This window comes from Nasonia vitripennis (genome assembly GCF_009193385.2).
Source record: "Nasonia vitripennis strain AsymCx chromosome 4 unlocalized genomic scaffold, Nvit_psr_1.1 chr4_random0007, whole genome shotgun sequence".
Lineage (NCBI taxonomy): Eukaryota > Metazoa > Arthropoda > Insecta > Hymenoptera > Pteromalidae > Nasonia > Nasonia vitripennis.
Window position 1 is genome coordinate 1756779 of NW_022279643.1, and position 24279 is coordinate 1781057.

General features: G+C 36.2%; 1 protein-coding gene across 7 annotated transcripts in view; it reads right to left on the bottom strand.

The window, feature by feature from the left end:
- Window positions 1-11600: 11600 nt before the first annotated feature.
- The window catches only part of LOC107981899, a 58727-nt gene continuing 46048 nt past the window's right edge, over window positions 11601-24279 (bottom strand). For 4 of the 7 annotated variants that reach the window (XM_032602012.1, XM_031930045.1, XM_031930047.1 and 1 more), the window contains exons 2-3: window positions 14959-15102; window positions 12990-14868 (exon numbers count right to left, since the gene is read on the bottom strand). In XM_032602012.1, the coding sequence (XP_032457903.1) occupies window positions 13832-14677 (846 nt within the window). In that variant the 5' untranslated portion in view covers window positions 14678-14868; window positions 14959-15102 and the 3' untranslated portion in view covers window positions 12990-13831. Of the gene's footprint in view, window positions 11818-12001; window positions 12173-12879; window positions 14869-14958; window positions 15103-24279 lie in introns of those variants that run through there. The other 3 variants (XM_032602013.1, XM_032602014.1, XM_031930048.2) reach the window with 1 other exon arrangement.

The window sequence follows — 24279 nt, forward strand, 5'->3', positions numbered from 1 at the left end:
TTCTAATTCCACTTCTCGTGATGTCTTTTAGGGTGCTTTGAATTTTATCAATCATATCGTCCCATCGTACATTTTCAATTGAGAAACATTTGCAAGGCTAATCGACCTGATTTGCTCTTTCAAAATAAATGATTTTAATTGCTTTAAACCGGAAACTAAATTTTCTGTAATTTTCGAGATACTCTCGCGTTCAAGTCCCTATAATATTATGATAAAATGTCGTTTGTTATTTTTCGGCATTATTCTTAATTCTCTCGCAGTCAATTCATGTAATCGCGGTACTTCCTTACGACTCTCTAGAAGTCGTGCTCCTTCGTCGCAAGGCTGGTGCATAGAGGATAAAAAATATAAATAATTATCCTTGCGCATCGACAGCTGCTCTCGGGTCTCAGCAAACATTTTGCCATAACTTTTAGAACGCTTTTGTGTATTCGGATTTATAACAGAATCGTTATCTTCATGATTAATCATAGTTTCTTGATCTTGATCACTGACATTATGTGTGCCAATATCGTCGAGATTAATTGTTTCTGACGTACTTTGATTGCTGACTGGTAATTTATAAGATTTTTCGTTCGTTCGGGTCCCGATGTGTTTCTCAACAGTTTTGTCAGCATATGCGCCATCATTTTCTTCTGATCTCTCCTTCCCCCTAAGTTCCTTAGTCCCCTTATTTACATTAGAAAGTTTCTTTCGGTTTTCTCTGTAATCAGGCCGACTTAATTTACCTGCGCGAGTATGCGTCGCATTCGTCCTGTTGTAACTTCCGTGGCTGCTGACTCTAGGGGAGATTGGTCCCCATTTTCGACTTGAGTTTCTGCATGACTTCCTGTGCTTTTGCGGATAAGCATTACTGATTCTGTATTTTCTTCGATTGGATTCGTAAACGACGAATTTAGTGCCTAATAAATAGTGTCTGAAATGGCGAATGCCAAAAACCATAGCTAACGAGTTTCTGCGTCATTCAACACCCGAGAAGCATATGCAATTGGCCGATCATGGTCTATTGTACCTTGAGAAAGCACCGCTCCGATGCAAGTCAGACTAGCGTCGGTGGTGAGTATAAAAGGTTTCGAGAAGTCGGGAAAAATTAATACAGGCTCTTCACATAATTTCTCTCGTAGTATATCGAAAGCTTCTTGTGCCTTCTCATTCCACTCAAGGGGTACATTTTGTTTGAGTAGATTACTTAATGGTTTAGCTATTTTTGAAAATCCGTCGATAAACCTTCGGTTGTAACCAGCTAGTCCTAAAAATTGTCGTATGTTTTTAACAGTTTTCAGTCGCGGAAATTTCCTTACTGCTTCTACCTTCTTAGGATCGGGGCAGATTCCTTGATTGCTTATCAAATGCCACAAGAAACTTACTTCGGTGCGGAGGAAATCACATTTATCGGGTGATAATTTAAAATTGGCGGCTTTTAATCTTTTTAATAATTTCGCGAATTTTTCATTATGCTCTTCTACGGTTTTTGCGTAAATAATGATATCATCGATATCATCGATATCATCAAGATATACGCAAACATCGAGTGGTCCTGAATCTAATTCTCGTAAGTTTTCAGGTGAGACCGTGAGCGCGTTTACGGGTTTCTCTTCTTCTTTCATAGGTATCTTATATATGATTCTATTGATGCATCGCATGAACGTAGCAGGCATAGAAGTTAACCCTTGAGGGCATACGTTCCATTCATAGAAACCGGCGTTCATTACGGTGAAGGCGGTTTTGTGACGATCTTCGAGGTGCAATGGAATTTGATAATAGCCAGACGCAAGATCTAAAACTGTAAAATATGTTGAGCCTCTGAGTTGATCAAAAATATCTTGAATGTTCGGGAGAGGATAGTTGTCAGTTATAGTAAACTCGTTTGATTTTTGATAATCAGAATTATAATCAGAATTTGATGGTGAAATAAGTCCGCCGTCCAAAAAATCTTTAATTTTTGCCATAATTGGATCTCTATGTGCTCTAGGAGGAAGGTACGTTTTAACATTTACGGGCCGATTATCTATAGTCGGAATGCGATGCTGAATTATATGTGTAGTAGTGAGTTTTTCTCCTGGTAAAGCAAATTGTTCGTGATAGGTGTCAACAAGCTTTTCAATAGCTTCTCGTTCATTCGGTTCAATTCGAATAAGACGCGCACAGTCTTCTTCATTTCCTTCGGGGAGAATTTCTTTCGCCTCTGCGCATCCGCCGACAAACTGTGTTACTGATATATTCGATCCATTGAAACGAGGAATCAAATCGAGCGTGTCTTTTAAAGATATTCCTTTTATTTGCGGCGCCATTTTTTTCTTATTATTCTCAATTTCACTTTCACTATTTTCTTCGTTTATTTTTTTGTCAAAATTTAGACGCGTTTTTGGAGCAATTATTTGTAAAGGGTTTATTATAATTTATTATATTTATTATATTTCCAGTTGGGGTAGAGAACTGTTCGTTATTCTTTGTGTAGTCGCGAGTGTTATTAAGACTATTTTTAAACGCAGTGATTCCCCAAAAATTCGAGATCCGTCGGCAGAAGTAGTCGTATACGCTAGAAAATTTTTCTCCTTTTCTAAGTTTTTCTCCTAATTCGTCAACGTTCTCCGGACTTAGAAAATAGTCGTCTAAAACTTCCTTTTTCACACAGGGACTTAATTGACTTTTCAAATGATTTGCGAATTTATTACGTAACTCTTCTGCTTCTCGCGCGACTTCTTTAGCCGATTCTGCAAGGGACTGATTCGATAGTAACTCTATTTGTTTACTCGCTTGTATTATTTCAAATTTCGTTAAATTTTCGGGAATTACGTTACTTTTTTTTCTTGCGATTGGGTATTAGTTTCTGTATTAATAATAGTTGCGTTTTCAATGGTTGAGTATCGAGGAGCTGGATAAATGCTGTATATTTTCTAAGTTGAAGGATTCGGACAAATTCGAGTTAGTTAATAATTCGGTCGATGGATTTGTCTCGGTTTCGGCTGATTTTAATTCGTGAGCGGCGTCGCTCGTTGCTGTACGAGTAGGATCTCGCTGCTCGAAGGCGGAGTATAAGAAAGAAGGCGGGGCTTCTAGAGATGCGCTTATTTGGGCCACTGCGGCAATTTTAAAATTTTCTTGATTTAGGCTACTCGGTTTAATAACGATTCTCTTAATCGAATCGGTTTTATAGGTACTTGCTTAAATGGGACGCTGGTGTTAACTTGTTTAATGATACTGTCTTATTCGTCGTCCGTAATTTTACTTTCTCTATAAGTGCTGAATAAGTTTTTGCTGAAACTCTGAACTCCATCGTGAATTGACTTTCTAGCTTTTGGTTTAGAAAAAGGGGCTTCTACGTGATACTTCGATAAACTCTTATCTAGTCTTTTATAACTTTGGCTTGCTCTTCTTTCTAACGCTGAATCTACGGGATCAATTCTCTTTTGTGAATCCGAATATTTGATTTATTATTTGCAAATCTGGGTTTAAAAGGCTGTCGTCTAAATCAAATGTTCGATTACCACGAGTTTTCGTTATATTCTCTTCCCGATTTATTGTAGTTTTTTCGCTCTCGTCACCACTCGACATAATTAATTTTTAATGCAATTTTAATTTTTGTGCTTTTAATTTATTTAACTTAATTTCTTTTTCGGCGAATGCGAATAGCGCGTCGAACTTTTTTCCTATCTCGATTTGAAATTCTGATAATTTTACGTCACTTATCGATTTCAATTCGCTTGTTTTCTCGGTAATATGATGATTTTCGGCTAAAGGATTAACTATTTCCCCCGTTTTTTCGGTGCTTTCGGTCTTAATTATCGCTCTTACTTTTCTGCCAGCCCTTGTATTTTTTTCGCGGAATTTCGGTCGGATTATTTGTAGTAATCATTTATTTTATTTTGCGTACTAGTAAGGAGATTACTCGCGGAAGGATTGTGAAAACGAAAGCAAGTCGCTACTCAGCGATTCTTTGCTTGCGGAGGAGTTGTGAAAGGCTTGCGCAAAATAAAATATTGTATTAAATGATCACTTTCTTAGTTTCTACACGATTTTAATTTCCACTTTCACAAGTTTTTGTTTAATAATTACTTAAAATGTCTGAATTTTTTGCGTTTCAAAATATTTCCCGGCCGATGCACCAAAAAATTATAAGTAAATAACCTGTTATGTCCTAAGCTATTGAAATCTGTCACCGGACAGTAACTCTACGGGTTATTTTGCTTTCATAAACACGGACGAGGACAAAGCTTTAGAGCGCAAAGCTGAGCGCCGTCGGTGCTTGTCTACCTTCGCGATCAGTTTAATAGAACGGCCTCCAGTAGCCGCCGGAAAATCTTTCGAAATTGCACTGTTTTTGTTACACGCACTGATTTTAGTTAAACTCTTTAACGTTGATTCCGTAAACTTCCGAGAATTTTGTGGTAAGGACATTACTCTAATTGTAATATCGTTATCGCGAATATGGTGGGCTAATTGAGTCTCTAATTATGAGAGAGAAAGAGAGAAGTACGCGATAGAGGCATGCAGCCTATTTAATTAAAATCACTTACCTTTTCCTTTATCTCTGTGACGGGCCTGCTCTGCTTCCAACACGTGCTCTCAGTGGCTTTGGCTCAGCTTCCGAAGCGGATCGTTTCGATTGGAATGGAGCGTCGGGGGTCAGGAGGTTTCAATTTAAATGTGTACTCGCGATGTAAATTTTAATACAGTTTATTCAATTTACCACAAAATTTAAATAACGCTCGCTCGCAACTATCTAAAACTTTCGAATTATTTCAAATTATCGAAATAAATAACCACAACGTAAATGTTCTAGTTGTATGAATGCAAGTAAAATAAGTTTAAATGGTAGGAATATTCAAGTTATTTTACTAGCCGAAATATTCTAAGTATCGATACACCGGACCGAACTCGGCAGAGCCTGCGCGTAGTGGTGATTTTTCGAGCGGACTGAGAACGTGAGGACCTGTTGCTGGGCTCTTTTATGCCCTCGTAGTAGAGGCGATCTCCGATTTTTCCTCTCCTCGGCGGGGTGGGTGTTTGGCCAATTAGGAGGCCTAGATGCAGCTATTGCCTTATTTGGAGCTTTTTATGCATGTGACGTTGCAGAGAGGGCCAATCAGAAAACCAGAGTAAAAATCCTCTTCTCTAGTACATCGAGTCCCCTCGTGCTCTTCTCCTATCAAACTCGCCTCTGATTTATCTTCTTTATCTGCAGACTCATAGAAGCTTCCACTGTGCATTTTGAGCCGACTTTCGCGGTATCCTCTTTGGCGGCTCCTCGAGCTTCCAGCGCGCGTGACTTATGTGTCACTTGCCGATAGCGTTGCGCGTTCCGCGGCCTCTCATCATTGCACGTACATCGCTTTCGGGTATGCACGGTCCATGATGTACAGTAGGCCTCGTGTCTTTTTCTCTCTACTTGCGTCTGCTGTGTTCCCGCCGAGATGTGTGCGTGCATATTGGTGTGCTTCGCTTGATCTCTCGCCGTGGAGTCGTTATGTGTGCGTGCATATTGGTGTGCCTCGTTTAGCTTTGAGCCTCCGCTGTAGAATTGTAATGCATGTGTGCGTATCGGTGTGTCTCGCTTGGCTTCTTGCCGTATTATCGTACTGTGTGTGTACATATCGGTGTTCTATTTTATCCTTATTGTTTTACGCGAATCTACTATTATTGATTTTCTTAATTGATTTTACTTCGAGTTTAACTATTTTTTCGTGTTTACTTCGCCTTACGTTGTCGTTCCTTATTCTTATTAATTCAATTAATTATTGAATTTGTTGAATTTGTTATAACTTATTATACACTACATCCTAGTAGGAAGGGTATCGATTGATTTCCTTTATAATATTTAATCTTACTTGTTTTTAATATAATAATAATGTGAAAGAAAGTGAGCATTTCACACCTGCACTAAGACTTTAAACACCATTCCTAGTTCAATTGATTCGTCTAAACTTAATTTCTCTTGACTATTCAAAAGGCATTTGAGCTGCTTATTCCAACAGATGAGATGACAATGAATTAAATACGCGTAAATAATATATATTTGGCAACGTCACGAAACTATGAATTTTAAAATCTTAATTAATTAGAGCAAATACTAAATCTTTAAATATAGGATATTCATTCTCATTCACTGTACGATTTAATATATAAAGCAATATGGTTAAGCACGGATCTAACAAATCCCAAAACTAAGACTTTAAACACCATTGCTTGTTTATTTGTGTTGTTTAAATAAAATGTCTGTTGCCCAATAAGGGGGCATTATAGCCGCTATCTCTAGCAAGATGAATTTGAAATGAATTTAATACGCGTAAACAATGTATATTCTTCAACGACACGAAGCTATTGATTTTACAATCTGACTTAATTACAGACAATACCAAATCATTGAATTTAGGACCATGCTTCTCATACATTCTTCGATATAGTACAAAAAACGATATTGTTAACCACTGATCTAATGAATACTAAAAATAAGACTTTAAATACCATCACTTGTTTATTTATGTTTAAGGACAATCCTTCTCATACACTGTTCAATTTGACAAAAAAGGTTATATTGTTAACCACAGTTCGGAAATATAAAATTCTCTGTGGCGAATTTGCGAAGCTTTAGCGACGACATCTCTCAAAAGAAATAAGAATGAATACTAAATAAGATCAATGAAATTGCTATGATTATAAATATAGTGACATGGGTAGTTGGAGTATCGGGATAATAAATAAATATCATATTTTTTAAGAATTCTTATGTTTCTTTTTATTTATTAAAGTTAAGTATATTATTCATTCCAACATGGCGTCGGGCGGGGGAATACCGCCTGACAAGGTTCGTGAAAAATCGTTTAAATGTCATCCCTCAGCAAGAGTTGGAGTAGTAATTTGTCTAATATGTGAAAATGTGTACCATAGCAGTGACTTTAATAAATTAAACAACATAAGATATGTCAGTAATACATTGGTAATTTGTCCTGATCACGCGCACATAAATCTAACCTCAAAATATAATGAATCGGCATTAAATGAGGATGCCAGAATCATAGTAGCACATGTGAAAAGTCAATTGAAGGAAGAACTAAGGGAAGAAATTTTGAAAGAACTGGAAAACAAGGACGAGGAGGACGTACAAAATAGTCAGGATGATAGTATGGAAGTGAGTAATTTGAGAAAAGAAAATAGTCTACTAAAACAAATAAATACAGAGATGAGCGATAAGAATGAAATATTGAAGGAATTTATTAAGCAACTACAAAAAGAAAACAATATCGTTAAGAAACCATATGCTCAAGTTTTATCAGGAGAAAAGCCAAAAAGCGAAAGAGTACCGAACATCATAATAAGGAAGAAAAACAATGAGGACAGAACAGATATAAGAACAAGTGTGAAACATTATTTAAATAAAGAGAAGTCAATTCAAACCAAAAAGGTATATTGCAAAAATGACAATGAGATGATAATCAGTTGTATGAACAACACAAGTGCTGCTGAAACCCTTAAATACATGAGTAAGAAATTATCTAATACATGTACGATTGAAAAAGAAGTAGTAAAAAAACCAAGATTGAAAATAGTGGGTGTGGATAATTATGAACAAATGGACTTAAAAGAATTAGAAAATGACATAAATACAAGAAACTTTAAAGGCTGTGAAACAAAATGTGTAGCTGTGCATAAATTTGTAAACAAAAAAAACAATCAAGAAAGCATAATAATTGAAGTAACCTCAGAACTATACAAGACTATAAAAGAGAACAATAACAGAATCTTTGTAGGATACCAGAACTGCAAAGTATATGACGACATTAATCTACAACCCTGTATAAACTGTGGGAGATTCGGACACAGCAGTAGGAAGTGCATAAATGACAAGGTATGTTTAAGATGTGCAGGCCCTCATAATACAATCAACTGTACAAAGCAGTCTGATTTATGCTGTATTAACTGTTGTTTTATTAATAACATCTACAAGACAAAGTATAATACAGCACACGTGGCAAATGATAGCCACCAATGTCAAGTGCTTATGAAAAAAATCAAAAGGCATATTGAATCAACGGATTACCCTGTGGACCCATTTATCCAGAGATATATCGGTAAAATAGATATCCCTGTACCGACTGATACAAGACCAAGAAGAACAAATTCCATGGACACGCTGCTATCAACTTCACCTCGTTCCAGCCTTCTCAATCTGCAGAGTCAGCGAGGAGGCAATCAAGGAATCAAGTAACATGGAGAATATCATTGACATAGTAGAAGATATACAGAGCGAGACGATACAACGAGAAACAACAATATTAGATCTAAACTCTCTAAATAAACACTTGAAAATGAATAAAGAAAATATACTGTATGTAAATATAAGAAGCTTAAATGCAAATTTTAACAAACTTCAAATATTTATTGAGAGACTAAAGATAAAACCATGCATAATCGTATGCGCTGAATCATGGAACTTAGATTTTAAAGACTATTTTATGATAGAAGGATATAAAATGTATTATAACAGTAGCAAAATAAACAGATCTGACGGTGTGGTTGTATATATTGAAAACGATATAGAGGAAGACACGGAGATTATTGATATAGGCAAGCTTAAAATACTCAATTCTTGTATAAAAATAAACAATGAGAACACAGTAGACATATCCGCAATATATCGATCTCATGACATACCAAAATCGGAATTTATTATGAACATAAAAGAACTAATAAAAAACAAAAAGAAGACTAAGAATCATTTAATAATAGGAGACTTTAATATTGACACACTGACACAAGAGAATTATAGTAATGAGTTTTTATGTAACTTACTAGACTCCGGGTACCACCCAGGATTTCAGGGTATAACTAGACCATCAGATTCTAAAAATATTGGAACATGCATAGACAATGTATTTATAAAAACTAATACAATTTTAACCAGGACTTTCAAATTAATTTATGCGCTAACTGATCATTATCCACTATTTGTATCGATTAACAAGCAAAGAGCAAACAAGGTAGAAGAGAACAAAACAACAATAAATTACAAAAAACTAAGGAAAATAGCGAAGGATGTAAATTGGGAATTGATATTGACTATGCATGATCCAACTGAAGCTACCAATACACTTATTGAACACATAAAGATTAGCATAGATTTAGCTACGGAAAACAAAAAAATACGTAACATACGAGACATCACAAAACCTAGAAAAATATGGATTACTAAGGCCATAATAGAATCGTGCAATAAAAAAGAGTTATTGTATAAGACTTGGCAATTGGAACCAGGTAATAACAGGCTGAAGAAAGAGTATAAGGACTATACAAAAATTCTAAATAAAGTTATCAATGAGGCAAAATTTAAATATGATAGTGAACAAGTAGGAAAAAATCTAAGAAATCCTAGACGTTTATGGGAAATAGTGAAAACTAAACTAGGGAAAACAAATAAGAAAGACGACACTATAAAACAAATTTTAAATAAAGATATGCAGAAGATCGATGAACCCATTGGCATAGCCAATGAGTTCAACTCTTATTTCTGCAATATTGGTAAAAAACTAAGTGATAAAATTAAACAACCAACTAGTGCTAAGGCACATCAACCAATAAAGTATCCAAAATCTATTTTCTTGACCCCAACTAATAACAGTGAGATAAGTAAAATCATAAAGAATATGGAATTGAAAAGCGGTGGAGTAGATAAGATAAATGTAAAAACAATAAAGCTGCTATCGGATTATATAATAAATCCATTAGTGCATATTATTAACTTATGTATTGAAAAGGGTATTTGGCCAGAAGCGTTAAAAAGTGCTGAGGTGATACCAATATATAAAGCGAAAAGTAAGAAACAAGTATCAAACTACAGACCTATCTCTTTAATCTCAAACTTAGCTAAGATATTGGAAAGAGTTATATATTGCAGAATTACTGAATTTATAAACAAAAGTAAGATCATAGCGGAAAATCAGTATGGTTTTGTAAAAAATAAAGGCACAAAGGAAGCATTATATCATATAACAAACATTATTTATAATAAATTAGATAAAAGTAAGCCAATAGCTATAAGTTTTTTGGATCTCTCAAAAGCATTTGATACTGTAAATCACAAAATTTTGTTGGATAAACTTTATAATTATGGTATTAGGGGAATAGCATATAAATTAATTAGGAGTTACTTAACTAATAGGTGCCAAAGAGTTAAACTGAAAGATGTCGTAAGCAGTTATGAGGCTGTTGATACAGGGGTGCCACAAGGAACTATATTAGGACCACTATTTTTTATTTTATACGTCAATGATCTCTTGATAAATATGACAAAAGAAACAATCATATCCTATGCTGATGACACAGCTGTAATATCAACTGATGATAACTGGAGTAATGTTGAAATCAAGATGAACGACTACTTAAGTAACATATCGGTCTGGCTTGTACAAAATAAATTATCCTTAAACATTGACAAAACGGTATATATGACTTTTGGTAATTATATTGATAGTGTCCCAAGAAACTTTACATGTCAAATAGAGGGAAAGGTCTTGAAAAGGGTGGAACACTGTAAATACTTAGGTATAATCTTCGATTTCAACATGAAATGGAAACAACATATAGAATATTTAATAAATAAAACTAAATATTTAGTGTTTGTATTTTATAAGCTAAGAACATTCATGGAAACACATACATTATTAATGATATACTATGCATTCTTTCACAGTGTTATAAATTATGGAATAATAGCATGGGGGGGAGCGTATAATAACAACTTGAACATATTACAAAATTTACAAAGTAGATTGCTAAAAATAATAAGTAACAACAAATTCATGACTCATAACAAACCTCTAAACTTAAGACAATTGTTTGCGTTTGAATCCATAGTGTTCCACTATAATGATATGAAAAACAGGTTCTTGACATCGAATAGCGTAACAAGGAAAAAGTTGATACAGATACCACAAAGAACTAAAACTGTAAGCCAAAAAAACAGCTATATAAAGGCTGTTGGTGTATTCAATGATCTTCCAAACGAGCTAAAGACTTTAAACAAATATGAAACAGCGAAAAGTAAAATAAAGGAATGGATTAGGATGAATGAATGATATGCTAAAATACTAGGGATGAATATTTAGGTTCTATTTAAAAATTAAATTGTAAGAGGATCTCTTGTAAGGGGAAAAGTGTTATAATAAAGGAATTGTAATTAGTATTAAGTTTTAGTAGATAAGAGTGGCCAGTCCTGCCAACAGGTACCTGCGAGTACCTCTGCGGGATTTACTGGTGCATTGCGGAGTGTAAGTCACTATTGTAATTCACTAGTGTAAATTTTCTGGCTAAATAAATAAATAAATAAAAATTTATTTATCTTTGGATCGCAAATATAATGCACGGCACATAGTATGCAGGAATACAGCCTTATTGTCTTAGATATTTATTATCTATATTGTATTTCATTTTTCATGTTACCTTATATTTATTATCAATATATATTGTATATATTTGTTTCTCTAGAAAGTTTTTGAGATCTTCAAGATTTCTTTATCGTGTTCTACACGACTCCAATAAATATCTTATTTTTAACTATCTTATCATTATCTAATCTTTTAGATAGTCTATTATCTAGATTTTTCTTCTTTGTTTATCTAGGTTAATTGTTTTTTTTTTTTTTTGCTAATCGATTACTATGAATGTATGCTCTTAACTTCATGTTATCTCGACCATTTAAGATTGGATACTCATTCTTCATACTGTTCATAAATGCAGTTGAAACTTTGTCAGGTATGCCGTATTTTGTAATATAGTCGCTAACCGCCTTCCGTTCCTGGGTACTCCATGCAATTTTTTGATCTGAAAATAACAAAGACTTTTGAAATAAATTTTAAGAAACATCACGTCATGGGTAACTTAGTTTTATGAGCGATGACAGTGTTCAAATTATTCACAAGTTTTCAAAATGATAAGGGAAGACTTCACTTTCTACTATTTCTTTAAGTGAATTGTACGTGCATTAAAAAATATAAATTATACAAACCTTTCTTAATCTTTTTTGCTGCAACCTCATCTTCAAACTCATCGTCAGAATCGTCTTTTTCTTTTACTTGAGTTCGGTTTCCTTCCGGTTCACCTTCTTCGTTAATTTTCCATCTCAAGTTGTTGGAAACAATTGTTTTTACTGGGTTTCTTCTCGAGTTTTCTTTGTAAGCTAAACAAATTATAAAGCATGTCAAATATTTGTGCAGATATTAAGTTAGTACTGCCGACAATACTTGTTAAAATATTTATACTTTTTTTTATTTTTTTAATCTTGTATGCATGCGAATTTTCATTAAAATCTGAATGGTAATTATAAGCAACAGTACTCTTTAAATACAGCTTATAATAAAAAACCGAGTGTGGCGCCGCAGTGTTAAGATTAATGAGTCGTTCTGCCGAAGGAAATTTCGATCAGACTTTTACTTTCTCTAAAAATTTGGAAATACGAACGGATGTTTACGCGATTGAAACTAACTTCAAAATGATTATAATAACCTAATTTTATAAGAAACTTTTGAAATAAAGCTTGCAATGAAAAACCGAGTCTGTAGCACCGTAGCTTTAAGTTTCATGAATCGTTTTGATAAAGGAAATTTCGATTGAACTTTTTATTTTTCTAAAAGTTTGGAAATCCTAAATACTCCGTAGTGGATTTGCGAAGCTTTAGCGACAGCATCCCCTTTAGTATTGGTGACTTTCAGTAAATTTATGACAAGTGATTTATTTCGTAAGATTCTAACATTAACTAATCTTGTGGTTTCAGCATTGATTTAAAAAAAGATTCGAACACATTTTTGGGGGCCAACATGATTGTTATAACATAGCGTCATGCATCATTTTAAGTAGGATAACTTAATATACATATTTTACTATTACCTTCATTATTGTTGTCTTCAGGCACATAGTCCGAATCTGCTGAGTTTTGATCTATAGTTTTGTCGTCTGACGTTGATTGCGATATCTGGCCCTGGGCTTGCTCTAACATAGGTGTTAAGGTGATTAATTCTCTTAAGGGGATTTTTTGACGATAATAGTTTTTATGAATGTCAATTTCATGGCCTTAAAAGTTTGCCAAATCTTTCAATTTATTATCTTGTATGTCAATCGCATACATCCTAGTAGCCAGTTCTTTTCGAAGTAATGTCGAAGTAATGTTCGAAGTAATGTGCCCCGCAATCTAGTGTGGTCTTCAACACCACATTTAGAAGCATAACCTCGCATAATCTGGTATGATTCATAATAGTGGTCGATTGAAGTATCTTCCGATTCTTTAGCGAATACATACTTATTTTTCATTAATTTTTCACTTTTAAGATTCAATATGAGGTTTATGCTCTGTAGTAAACGTTGATGTAACAATAAACCTACGATGCGCAACCCTTTCTTATTCAATATGGCAACACGTACATAATCTCGCGCTGCAATCTTACTGTCTTCGCTCAATTTCATGAATTCATCTGCAGCACATGCATCATCGAGTCGAAACGAGTCGAAACAGTTTTGATTCGCTTAGGTCCGACAATAATAAACGGGAAATCTCGCCTTGCCTTTTACGGTTAAATAGCTGTATTAAAATAAGAGTAGACTCATTCAGATTTTTCAAAGCTTTTTTTACGAATTTTCTGATTATCCTCAGTGTCATCAGGTGTAGTATTCAAGGTTTCTACAGAGGATAATCTAATCTGCTCAGCATATTGGTGTAATTTTCGAATATCGTCTGTTGGTGAGAGTTTTTCAATCGGTTTATCTTTTGCAGATTCCACAAAACTATTTCTCGCTTTTTTATTGAGATGTTTAAACTTCAATGGTAACATTTCTTCAATACTTCTTAGTTCAGATAATAATTCTTTTTTTTCTTTTCAGCGTAATACGCTTTGAAAAATTTAACTACCTTTTTCAATAATGTTGTTAATTCAGGAATTTTATTAACTTTAGTTAATAATCCTGTATCGACATCATGATCTGCCATTATTTTTAAAACATCGCACAATAAAGTAACTTTATCTACCTTCAAAGAATCTTCTAAAAACTGAATATCCTTATCGCGCTTCCGCATATTTTTAACTAAGTCACCTAATATTCTCAATTGGTGACTTATCATTGAGTAATTATGATCTTTGTTGTAATAATCTACTAGATCATTTCCGTACAGGAAAATACATTTATCCCGTTTAATAATGTCTTTAATTTCTCCAGGTGCCATTTTCTTTAAAACTAAATTCCTCAATCTTTCACTTGCTTCTGTGTGGATATCCGGGATCAAATTTTCGCATTCCTTCAAAAATCCCTTTGCATCTGTTACCCGATCTGATGAATCACACTTATGCTTTCTCATATACGACTTTTTTAAATATTTAAAACAATATTTGCACGGTGCATATGATTCACTCGATTCTTCTGTAGATAGCTCATCATTATACATGACCGGGATTTTGCGGCCATCAGAAGTTTCTCGCAACACCACGGTAGGTTTACCAGAGCTAGGCTTTTTAGGAAACGTATATTCCCCTGTATCTTCGTCCTCTATTCCATGCAATATTTGTTTTTGGTTTAATATTCTGACTCCATATAATTCTTCTTTATTAGCTGATTCTGACACATTAACGTTGTAATCGCCTAAATTAATAAGCTTGGTTATACCTTTCAAAAACTCTTCTTCATCTAATTCGGACATATCCAAGATTATTTTTTCGTCTTTGTGTACACTGATAATGTGTGTTTTTATCTTCTCGACAATCCTACTACCGCAAAAGTAGCGAACATGTATTTTATGCTCTCTTTTCTCGACTGAAATCTTTCGTCTAGGTACGTACTTTTTTTTAAATCAATACGAGGGGTTCCGGGAATATTCTAAAATACTTATATCTAAAATATAAGTATTTTGTATTACAATTATATAAAAAGAAAAAATACATGATGTATTAATATATAGTACTAAAATATAGTTTTTCATACCTGCAGTATTGTTTATTTTAACAGTAGATTTATAGGTCTGACGCTGTCCGCTCCGTGTTACTATTTTCTTCCTTCTACAGACTTCTTCATCAGAATCGTTTTCTGACTCTTCGTGTTTGATAAGACTTTTTCTCGTCATTTGCTCTGAAAGTTAAATCATAGCATATTTATTTTGAATTTTTTTATGATTCGTTAAATACGTCGCTCAAATTTACAAATGGCACCTCCTGATTCAACAATTTTGCCATTTCTATCAACAAGACCCTATTATCTAAAGAAATGGAATGTTATAATTAATATATATTCAAAATGCATATAATTTAAAAATGCATGCGATGGTTTTTCTGTTATAAAATGAATGATGGTCAATCAAATATTTTTGTATCCTTAAAAGAGCTGTGACATCAAAAACAAAAGCCCGAAACAGTTCAAAATAAAAGTTATTTTTCCAGTCGGTCACAGAGAAGAACCGTGACCACTAAAGCGAGCGTGTATCTGATAGTTGATGCGTGCGCCTTAACCAACTGAGCCCCCTACCTCCCTACCTCTAGCAAGATAACTTCCAAATAAATTTAATGTGCTTAAACAATATATATTTTTTAACGACACGAAAGTCATACTTTTCATACACTGTTCGGTTTGATACAAAAAGTGATATTGTTAAGTACTGATAGTTAGAGGTATCTAATTATGTTTTTTAAGTGCTCAATTAATTATTAAACATTCGTCTTGTATTACAATTTTTCAACTTTATGGTTTTTATTTAAATATTAATTAATTAAAATTAGTTTTAATAAATAAATACCCTGGTAGCAAATGGCCGATATGTTCTGGCCCGTTCCCTAGCGTCTCGGTAGAAATGAAACCCAGAATCCGTCGAGAAATATGCGTAGTTTCTACTCTGAAACCCGAGTAACAGAAGTTCTCTTAATTTTTTGCGCATGCGCGTACGGTTCAGGCTAGGCACAGGCATACTAGAAGTATTGTAGAGGCTGTCTGCTATGTTATACAGCAGAATAGCATAGGAGACAGAACTGCAGTTTTCACAGTTTCAGTCAATGTTGAATAATGAATATTTAGCTTATTAATTCATCTAGAATGATTTTAAAGGGAAAATTAGGATTGTTAAATTATTTAGAAACAGCCTGCTATCTCAGTTTTCACTTAACAGGCTTGCAGGTGGGTCTATACATGAAAGTTGAATTCATATCAGCTAGAATGAATTCAACTTAATATACTGTTTCAACTTGCCAATACAAATTAAATTGCAAAATTTCAGCCCTCTAGGTATGATAGTTTTCAAGTAAGGGCAAAATCAAATTTTTATTGATTTCGATTACTTTTTTCACAGTTTTATTTTGGCTCTCATTTGAAAACTATAATACTTAGAGAACTGAAATGTAGCAACTCAATTTATATTGGCATGTTGAAACAGTGTATTAAGTTGAATTAATTCTAGCTGATATGAATTCAACTTTCATGTATAGACCTACCTGTATTTTTGCCGCCAAAGCCATTGGGTTCAGGGTGCAATGCCGAACCAAGACTATTAAGTGAAAACTGAGATCGCAGGCTGTTTATAAATAATTTAACAAGTCCTAATGCAAAAGAACAGACATCAAACATCAATATCATGGATTTAGCATGATTATGAGAGATTTGGTGGTTGACAGTGAGTGCGCTCGCATACTGATGAGATTTGAAATACCTGTGCAAACCTCATCATTGCTGACGATGACACTTTTCACACAGTAATTGTACTTGAACAACACAAAGTCAGTCAGTACACAATGCTGTACATACTGTCATGTATGAGAGCATGCATGTGTAGGGTTGGGTTTTCACTATTAATGTGCACCTTAAATATCACGTTTCCCCTTTAAAAGACATTGTATATGAATTTATAGGGTATATATATTCATCAATTTATGAATATTTTCAAACAATTTCAATGAAGAGCAGGATCATTGGTGTGAAAAGTAAGGTTATACAACAAATCATAGTGGAGAAAAAATTCTACAAAGATTTCTTCCAGAAATCATGTCTGATTTATCAGGGTTTTCATCTAGATTCTACTTTGGAAACCTGCTAAATTTGAAAAATCTCGGTAGTTTCCAGGTACTTTCTCGGGAAAGCTGCTACCAGGGTAAGGGCGACAAAATCGCGATTTTTCATTAGAGCCCATGTTCATTTCAGAATTATTCTAGCGTTATTTTGTATTAAATGATTTACTTTAATATAATTATTTTTTATTTTTGAACTCCCTTAAAAAAGAAAAAAGTTATATTTTATTTATATACACTATTAATATTAAGCTATACATTTAAGCTCTTATTTATAAGTATTCTCAGGAAAAAAACGTAACAGGTATATCTAAATTCACGGAAGATGTAAGACATATTTTTTATTCTTACATAATAAATATAAGAAAGTTTATCGAATAAATATATTAAATATATGTATGATACTTACTAAATCTACTAAATCTATTCTAATTACTAAAAAAAAAAATAATCATCTTTACAATTACATGCATCTCCCAATAGTAGTGTGAAATGACACGGCAGAAAAACTTAGCTTCGTAAATGAAAGCTTTATTTCTCACAAAATTCGACTGCACATAATGGTTTCTCGCAACCATCTATTTTTTTTTTACATGTTTAGTTCGCCGGGCAACGAGCGATCTTCAATTGTCATTGCTCTGCCGATCAATCTTCTTCGCTTGTCATAACGTTCGAAAAGACACATTCATTTGAAACGACCTCAAGCCCTTTAAATTATAAAGAAAACTCTCAAGTTTCCTTACTCTTAAGGACCACGTACCGATCCTACAGTCACGAACACCCCTTGTCGGGTAACGCATTGTGGCTTATCCGCATGACCATTGCTCGCAGGTCTGTGCGTCGGTAGCCAAAATAAACATAGAACTTTTCGACAGTTACATCATCCCCCGTACAAAAGTATGCCTTTATACCTCCTAAGCAAATCGCACTAACTTTCTAGTTAGACGAAGCACTAGTCCGTGCATGGTCTTTACCTCGGCTACTCGTATTTGGCCATCTTTTCCTGGTAGCGTGCGAGTAATTACTCCCTTCCTCCATTGATTCCGTTCAGTGTTTTCGTTTAAAATTAACACTAAATCACCTTCATTTAGACAACCATTTTTTTCGGTCCACTTTTTTCTCGGAATCAATGTAGGAAGGTACTCGTGCAACCAGCGCTTCCAGAACGCGTCTGCAAAGGCTTGAGCGATTTCCCACTGTTTTCTGGAACACATAACTCGCGATTTACATATGTTTAGTCGGTTCTGACCTGACGATGTACCCAATAAAAAATGATTCGGCGTTAGTGCTTCGTGGTCACGAGGATCAGGGGATACATTAGTTAAAGGGCGTGAATTAACTACGTGTTCGATTTCAGCAATTATTGTTAACAAGGTCTCTTCCTTCGGAGCGTGTTCTTTTAGTACGGTCGCAAGCGCTGTTTCAACCGAGCGTATGAGTCTCTCCCACGCTCCTCCCATGTGAGATGCAGTTGGTGGATTAAAAACAAATGTGATTATTTTTGAAAAATCTTGGATCTGATTTTGGTCAATTTCACTGGGTAATTTTAACAATTCCGTGTTCATTCCCCGAAAATTAGTGCCGTTATCACAATAAATATGCGTTGGTGTCCCCCTCCGCGCTGAAAAACATCGAAGGGCCATTATTGCCGAATCTGTACTTAAAGAATGAGCGAGTTCAACATGTACGGCTCGAGTAGTCATGCACGTAAAAAGAGTCCCCCAACGTTTTTCCCGTCTCCTTCCTATTTTAAGCATCATTGGCCCAAAATAATCTCAGCCGCAGTGAGTGAAAGGACGAAGTTGAAAAGCTAATCGCGCTGGCGGTAAAGCCGACATTTGAGGGTTACACGTTTTTCCGCGTTGTAATTTACAAGTTATACATTCAGCAACTATACTCTGCAACACACTGCGTAATCCTGTAATCCAGAAATGCTGTCGCAATTCATTTACTACGGTTTAGTGACTGGCATGAAAATATTTCTCGTGATAGTATTGTATCAACAATCGCGTAGTTCTATCTTTAGCATCTAGGATTATTGGTTGTCTACACACACTGTTTCCCTGAAAATTTATCAGCCTACTGTTTGCTCGTAATACGCCATCTTTATCTAACATAGGATTTAATGTGATTACGTGACTACTTTTCGGAATTGCTTGTTCATGCTTTAAATTAGTTATCTCAATGTTGAAAGAACTCAGTTGACTCATTTTGAATACAAGAATTTCAGCTTTTGCAAAATATATCGTCGGTGATTCTTTGCGTTTTTTCCAAATGTCAACTGCTCTGATAACTTGTCCTACCACCGAAACCATTCTTATCCATGAGGAAAAACGAGAAAAATCTAGCTCTATTGGTGAACTTATTAAAGAAAAAACGCGCGCCTCTAGTTTTAATTTGGATTCTGTCTCTTTATCGTTTTTTTTAATTTTGTAACTGCTGGATTGGCCAATTTTCGTTAGATTTAAGTAAAAAACTAGGTCCCTGAAACCAACGGCTACTCTTGCTTTGGAAATTGTGAGTATCCCTAGTGGCATCATCTGCCGGATTCTTCGCGCTCGACACACAATTCCACTCACGCGGTTCTGATAACTGCCTTCTTTCCGCTAATCGATTAAAAACAAATACTCTGAATACCCGAGGATCTTTGTTTATCCAACATCGTACCGTGCGTGAATCGGACCAAAAATATTGTTTCGTTATCTCAAATCGGTGTTCATTAGCAATGATTGTTCCTAATTTTACTGCGAGCATTGCTGCTTGTAGTTCTAGACGTGGAATAGTTATAGCCTTTTTTCGATGCAACGCGACCTTTCGCCATAATCATGGCAGTGTGGTATGTACCGTCATTTAGTATGCCTTAGAACTTGCGTCGCAGAATATATGAAGCTCTGCTTTACTTAATCGAGCGCCTTTAGGTTGATAACAACGGGGCAAATCACAGTCCTTCATCGAGTTTAAATCATTTAGCCAGCGTTTCCATGTCTCGAATTCTTTATCTTGCAAATTTTCGTCCCATTGAATATTACTTGCCCAGATATCCTGCATTAAAACGCGCGCTCTTATCACGAACGGTGTCAAAAACCCTAATGGATCAATACTGGCCTACTACCTAACGGTTCCATTTCTTGATAGTAAAGTTCCGCGTAAACATTATCGCGATCAAGACGTCTCTCGAGTCCGAATAATCGCTGAAGCGCCATTGGACGGCTATTTGGTAATGTTTCGTACTTTTCTTTCCAAAGAAGGCCTACTTCCCATGCCCCATTAACATATCGATTGGTCGAATCCAATATTTCGAGAGCACGCTCGTCTTCACTTTTCTGAGACTTTTCTATATCTAACCCGATTCCGTCGATATCGAAATATTGTCGTACAAGCTTTTCTAAATCTTCGTCTCTTTTACGGGTTTTTGATCGCTTATTTGAGAATTTATTCGGAATCGACTTTCCCACAACATTTATCTGTTCAATCTTATTGGGCGTATTTGGAAAACCATGAATCGGCCAACCTAGTCTGCATCGAGAGACTACATACGCATCAGAATTTATCTCGCGGTGTTCGCGCGTTAAAATCAGCGAACAATTATCTTGACCGATCAATAGCATAGGTGATGCATCATACGCTCTCGTAACGATTTCCGTTTTTATTTGACAATGCTCGACCATTTCCTTACTCACACGCTGCGGAGGAAGAGCCAGACTATCTACAACAAGTACATTTTTCATTTTAAAACTTTCGAAATCGTTCTGTATTTGTAAATTAACCTTTCTACTCGCCGTTGCGATCGCTTCGTCAATTCCGACTCCTCTCAAAGAAATTCTAACGGGTGAGTGTACCGCGCCTATTATTTTTATTATTTTTGCATCAATTAGACTCACGGTTGCCCCTTCATCTAAGAGGGCGTAAATAGTTTTTTCATTTCGAGTTCCTACAACAGTAACTAGAATCATTCTAAGCAATGGGCCCGAGTGTAGTCATGATTGATCGGAATCAATCGTAGCAATAGTTTCAACCGTTCGAGAAGATAAAGACTGGTCTATAGAATCGGTCTATAGAATCGGATTCACGAATGTTATTCGGATTCTCATTCTTTTTTTCTATGTCGGAATGCAACAGCTTATGGTGTCGGCGACCGCAACGTTTGCAGTTTTTGCGCCTGCAACTTTTACGACCATGTCCTGTATCTAGACAATTGAAACATAATCTAGCTGTTCTAGCAATTTTCCAACGCATGACTGACGGTTTTCCTATAAATTCATTACAGTTGCTAGTTTTATGGTTTTTTCGTCCGCAACACGCGCATTGATTGCCCTGAGATGTTTGTTTTAAACTCGAATCGACACTCGTGTCCTCGCCCGTATTAGTTACGCCTACTAATTTCGGTTTCGCTTGTGAATTTTTCGAAGATTGATCGGACGGTGTTTGTATTGCCTCTTTCGATCTTGTCGTTACTATGCCAGCAGCTATGTATAATTCAGCTTCATTGAATATAAATCGAGAAATTTTTTCTAATTCAGTAGTAGCCATACCGGAGTTTTCTTTTACATATCTGACATAGTTAGCGACCATCGAATCTGGCAATTTACTTATTATTCGGTCAATTAAGTCTCTGTTGTCGAGATATCCTGAGTGATTCTCAAAAGATTTAATCGCTATCACAGCGTTTCTTAGTTTAGTCGCAAATTCTATTAGGTCGGTTTCACCGGAAGCAATGCTGGGTAACACCTCGATCTCTTTTATTACGCTATTCATTATTATCATTCTCCAGTTGCCAAAGCACATTTCGATAGTCCTAATTATTTCGACAGAATCATTTCCTGCGACAAAAAGAGATTTAGCGGGTCTCGAGCATCTCCTTTTAATGCTGTGTATAGACGCATTACGTTTTCGCTGTCGGAATAATCACCTAATGCGGTTGTTAACTCGAATTGTCGTTTGAATCGTACCCAGTCGAGTGGATCCCCAGAGAACGATGGCAAAGTCTTCGCCGAGGTCATACGGTGCACTAGGCGAGAAATTTCATTGTTTGATAAACTTGATTGTCTTACAGTACCTAAAGTGTCCTCTAAAGCCCTTGTAAATCGTTCTACTAAGTCCTCACTCGAATGACGCATTGCTACTTTGCGGGGTAACATGGTATTGTCAAACGAATTCGCTCGGACTGTACTATTCGCTTGGACATTAAAATTGTTAACTATTCCTTTATCCGAGCTATCAGAAACATTCCTTCTAGCATATCGATACGCGATCGTGTATCGCTTTCGTATACAATATTACGTAGATCTTCTTTTATCCTCGCTCGTTTCGGTGGTGGGCCGGCGTCTTCATTTTCCGAGTCGTCCTCTGAGGGGTCGTCGGTCTCACCTTCCTGTACGTCTACTTCTAGGGGTACACGTGCGCGCTGATAGGTACGGCGTGCTGCCACGGTTACTGACCGACGCGGTAAAGGTGTATCATCCTGTTCGGTTCCGGGTAGATTGACAGATGGTCCTGCCTCTGCTTTCGCCTTCGTGGCTCGTTCTCCGGCTCGTCCTCTAAGAGTTGGTGCGCAGGTTGACCAAACTAACGTGCAGTTGGTGCTGAACGCGCTGCTGGTACTCACCAGACCGCTGCTGCTGGGCGCGCTGCTGGTGCTCGTCGAGTTACTGTCGCTAGATGTGCAGCTGGTGCTCGTCGAGTTGCTGTCGCTAGACGCGCAGCTGGTGCTCGCCGGGCCGCTGGCGCTGGTCGCGCAGCTGGTGCTCACCGGACCGCTGCCGCTGGACGTACAACTGGTACTCGCCGGGCCGCTGGCGCTGGACGCGCAGCTGGTGCTCGGCGCGCTGGTGCATTCTCTGGCTCGACCTCTGGAGGCTCACCTTCGTCTTCCGATCCGGGCTCAGCAGGTTGACGGGCTCGCCGCGCTGCTGCTGCCCGGTCTGCTGCTGCGGCGTTCACTGGCTGAACCTCTGGGGGCGCACCTGCGGGTTGACGAGCTCGACGTGCTACTGCTTGGCGCGCCTGAAGCAGCTCTTCGGCATCCTGGCCTGGAGGTGATGAAACAAAACGCACAGTTCTGGCAGGGCGACGCCTCATCTTTCCCGTGCTTTTGTTTGCTTAACACAAGTCACTTTTCACAACTTTTTTTTTTAACTTTACTCAACTTCTGGCGTATTTCTATTTCGGCTTATTGAATCCCGGGTTTTGGCACCAATGTGAAATGATACGCCAGAAAAAACTTAGCTTCGTAAATGAATGCTTTATTTCTCACAAAATTTGACTGCACACAATGGCTTCTCGCAAGCATCTATCCTTTATTTACACGTTTAGTTCGCCGAGCAACGAGCGATCTTCAATTGTCATTGCTCTGCCGATCAATCTTCTTCGCTTGTCATAACGTTCGAAAAGACACATTCATTTGAAACGACCTCAAGCCCTTTAAATTATAACGAAAATTCTCAAGTTTCCTGACTCTTAAGGACCACGTACCGACCCTACAGTCACGAACACCCCTTGTCGGGTGACGCACTGTGGCTTATCCGCATGACCATTGCTCGCAGGTCTGTGCGTCGGTCACCAAAATAAACATAGAACTTTTCGACAGTTACAAGTAGCAAAATTTCATTTTATTAGATTTTGCTTCTTTCTAGAGGAAGCTTTGTAATATAGTAAAATGTTTGACTCTCTCAAAAACATGTTTGAATTCTATTTTGAGGTTTATGCAGTTCGAATCACGTGTTTTTAGAAAATGTCCATGTAGATATGTGGATGTGTGTGTGTTTGTGTGGAAACTTTGATTCATTTGACTATGTCGTTTTTAAGTAACAGATTAAAGACTGAAAAAAATGAGTTTTCTATGTCCAACGTTTACTAGAGTATAAAAGCTTGAATTCATATACCATTTCGGGAGAAGGTAGATTTTTATCATGTGTCTCGGTTAAGTTCTTTGCGCAGCTTTCAGAACCTTATGGTATTTGAGATATACATTGTTTATATGATAACCATGTATATACGCCTTTATAAGGCTTCCTAAAGAGGCAAACAAGTTGCCTGTATATAGGTATCCTCAAAACTAAGCTCAAACGCTTCCAAAAGACTTTAGCAATTTACTACAGCAAAAATTTCTATAGTAATAAATATACAACAAGCATTGATAAAAAAATAATATTGCTTTTCCAAACTCAAAAGTTCAAGGCCTCACAACGTACCTTTCCTGTGAAAATATTTACATAAAATTTGATGTAAATACTTTTAACAGGCTTGTTGTGTCTCTAGA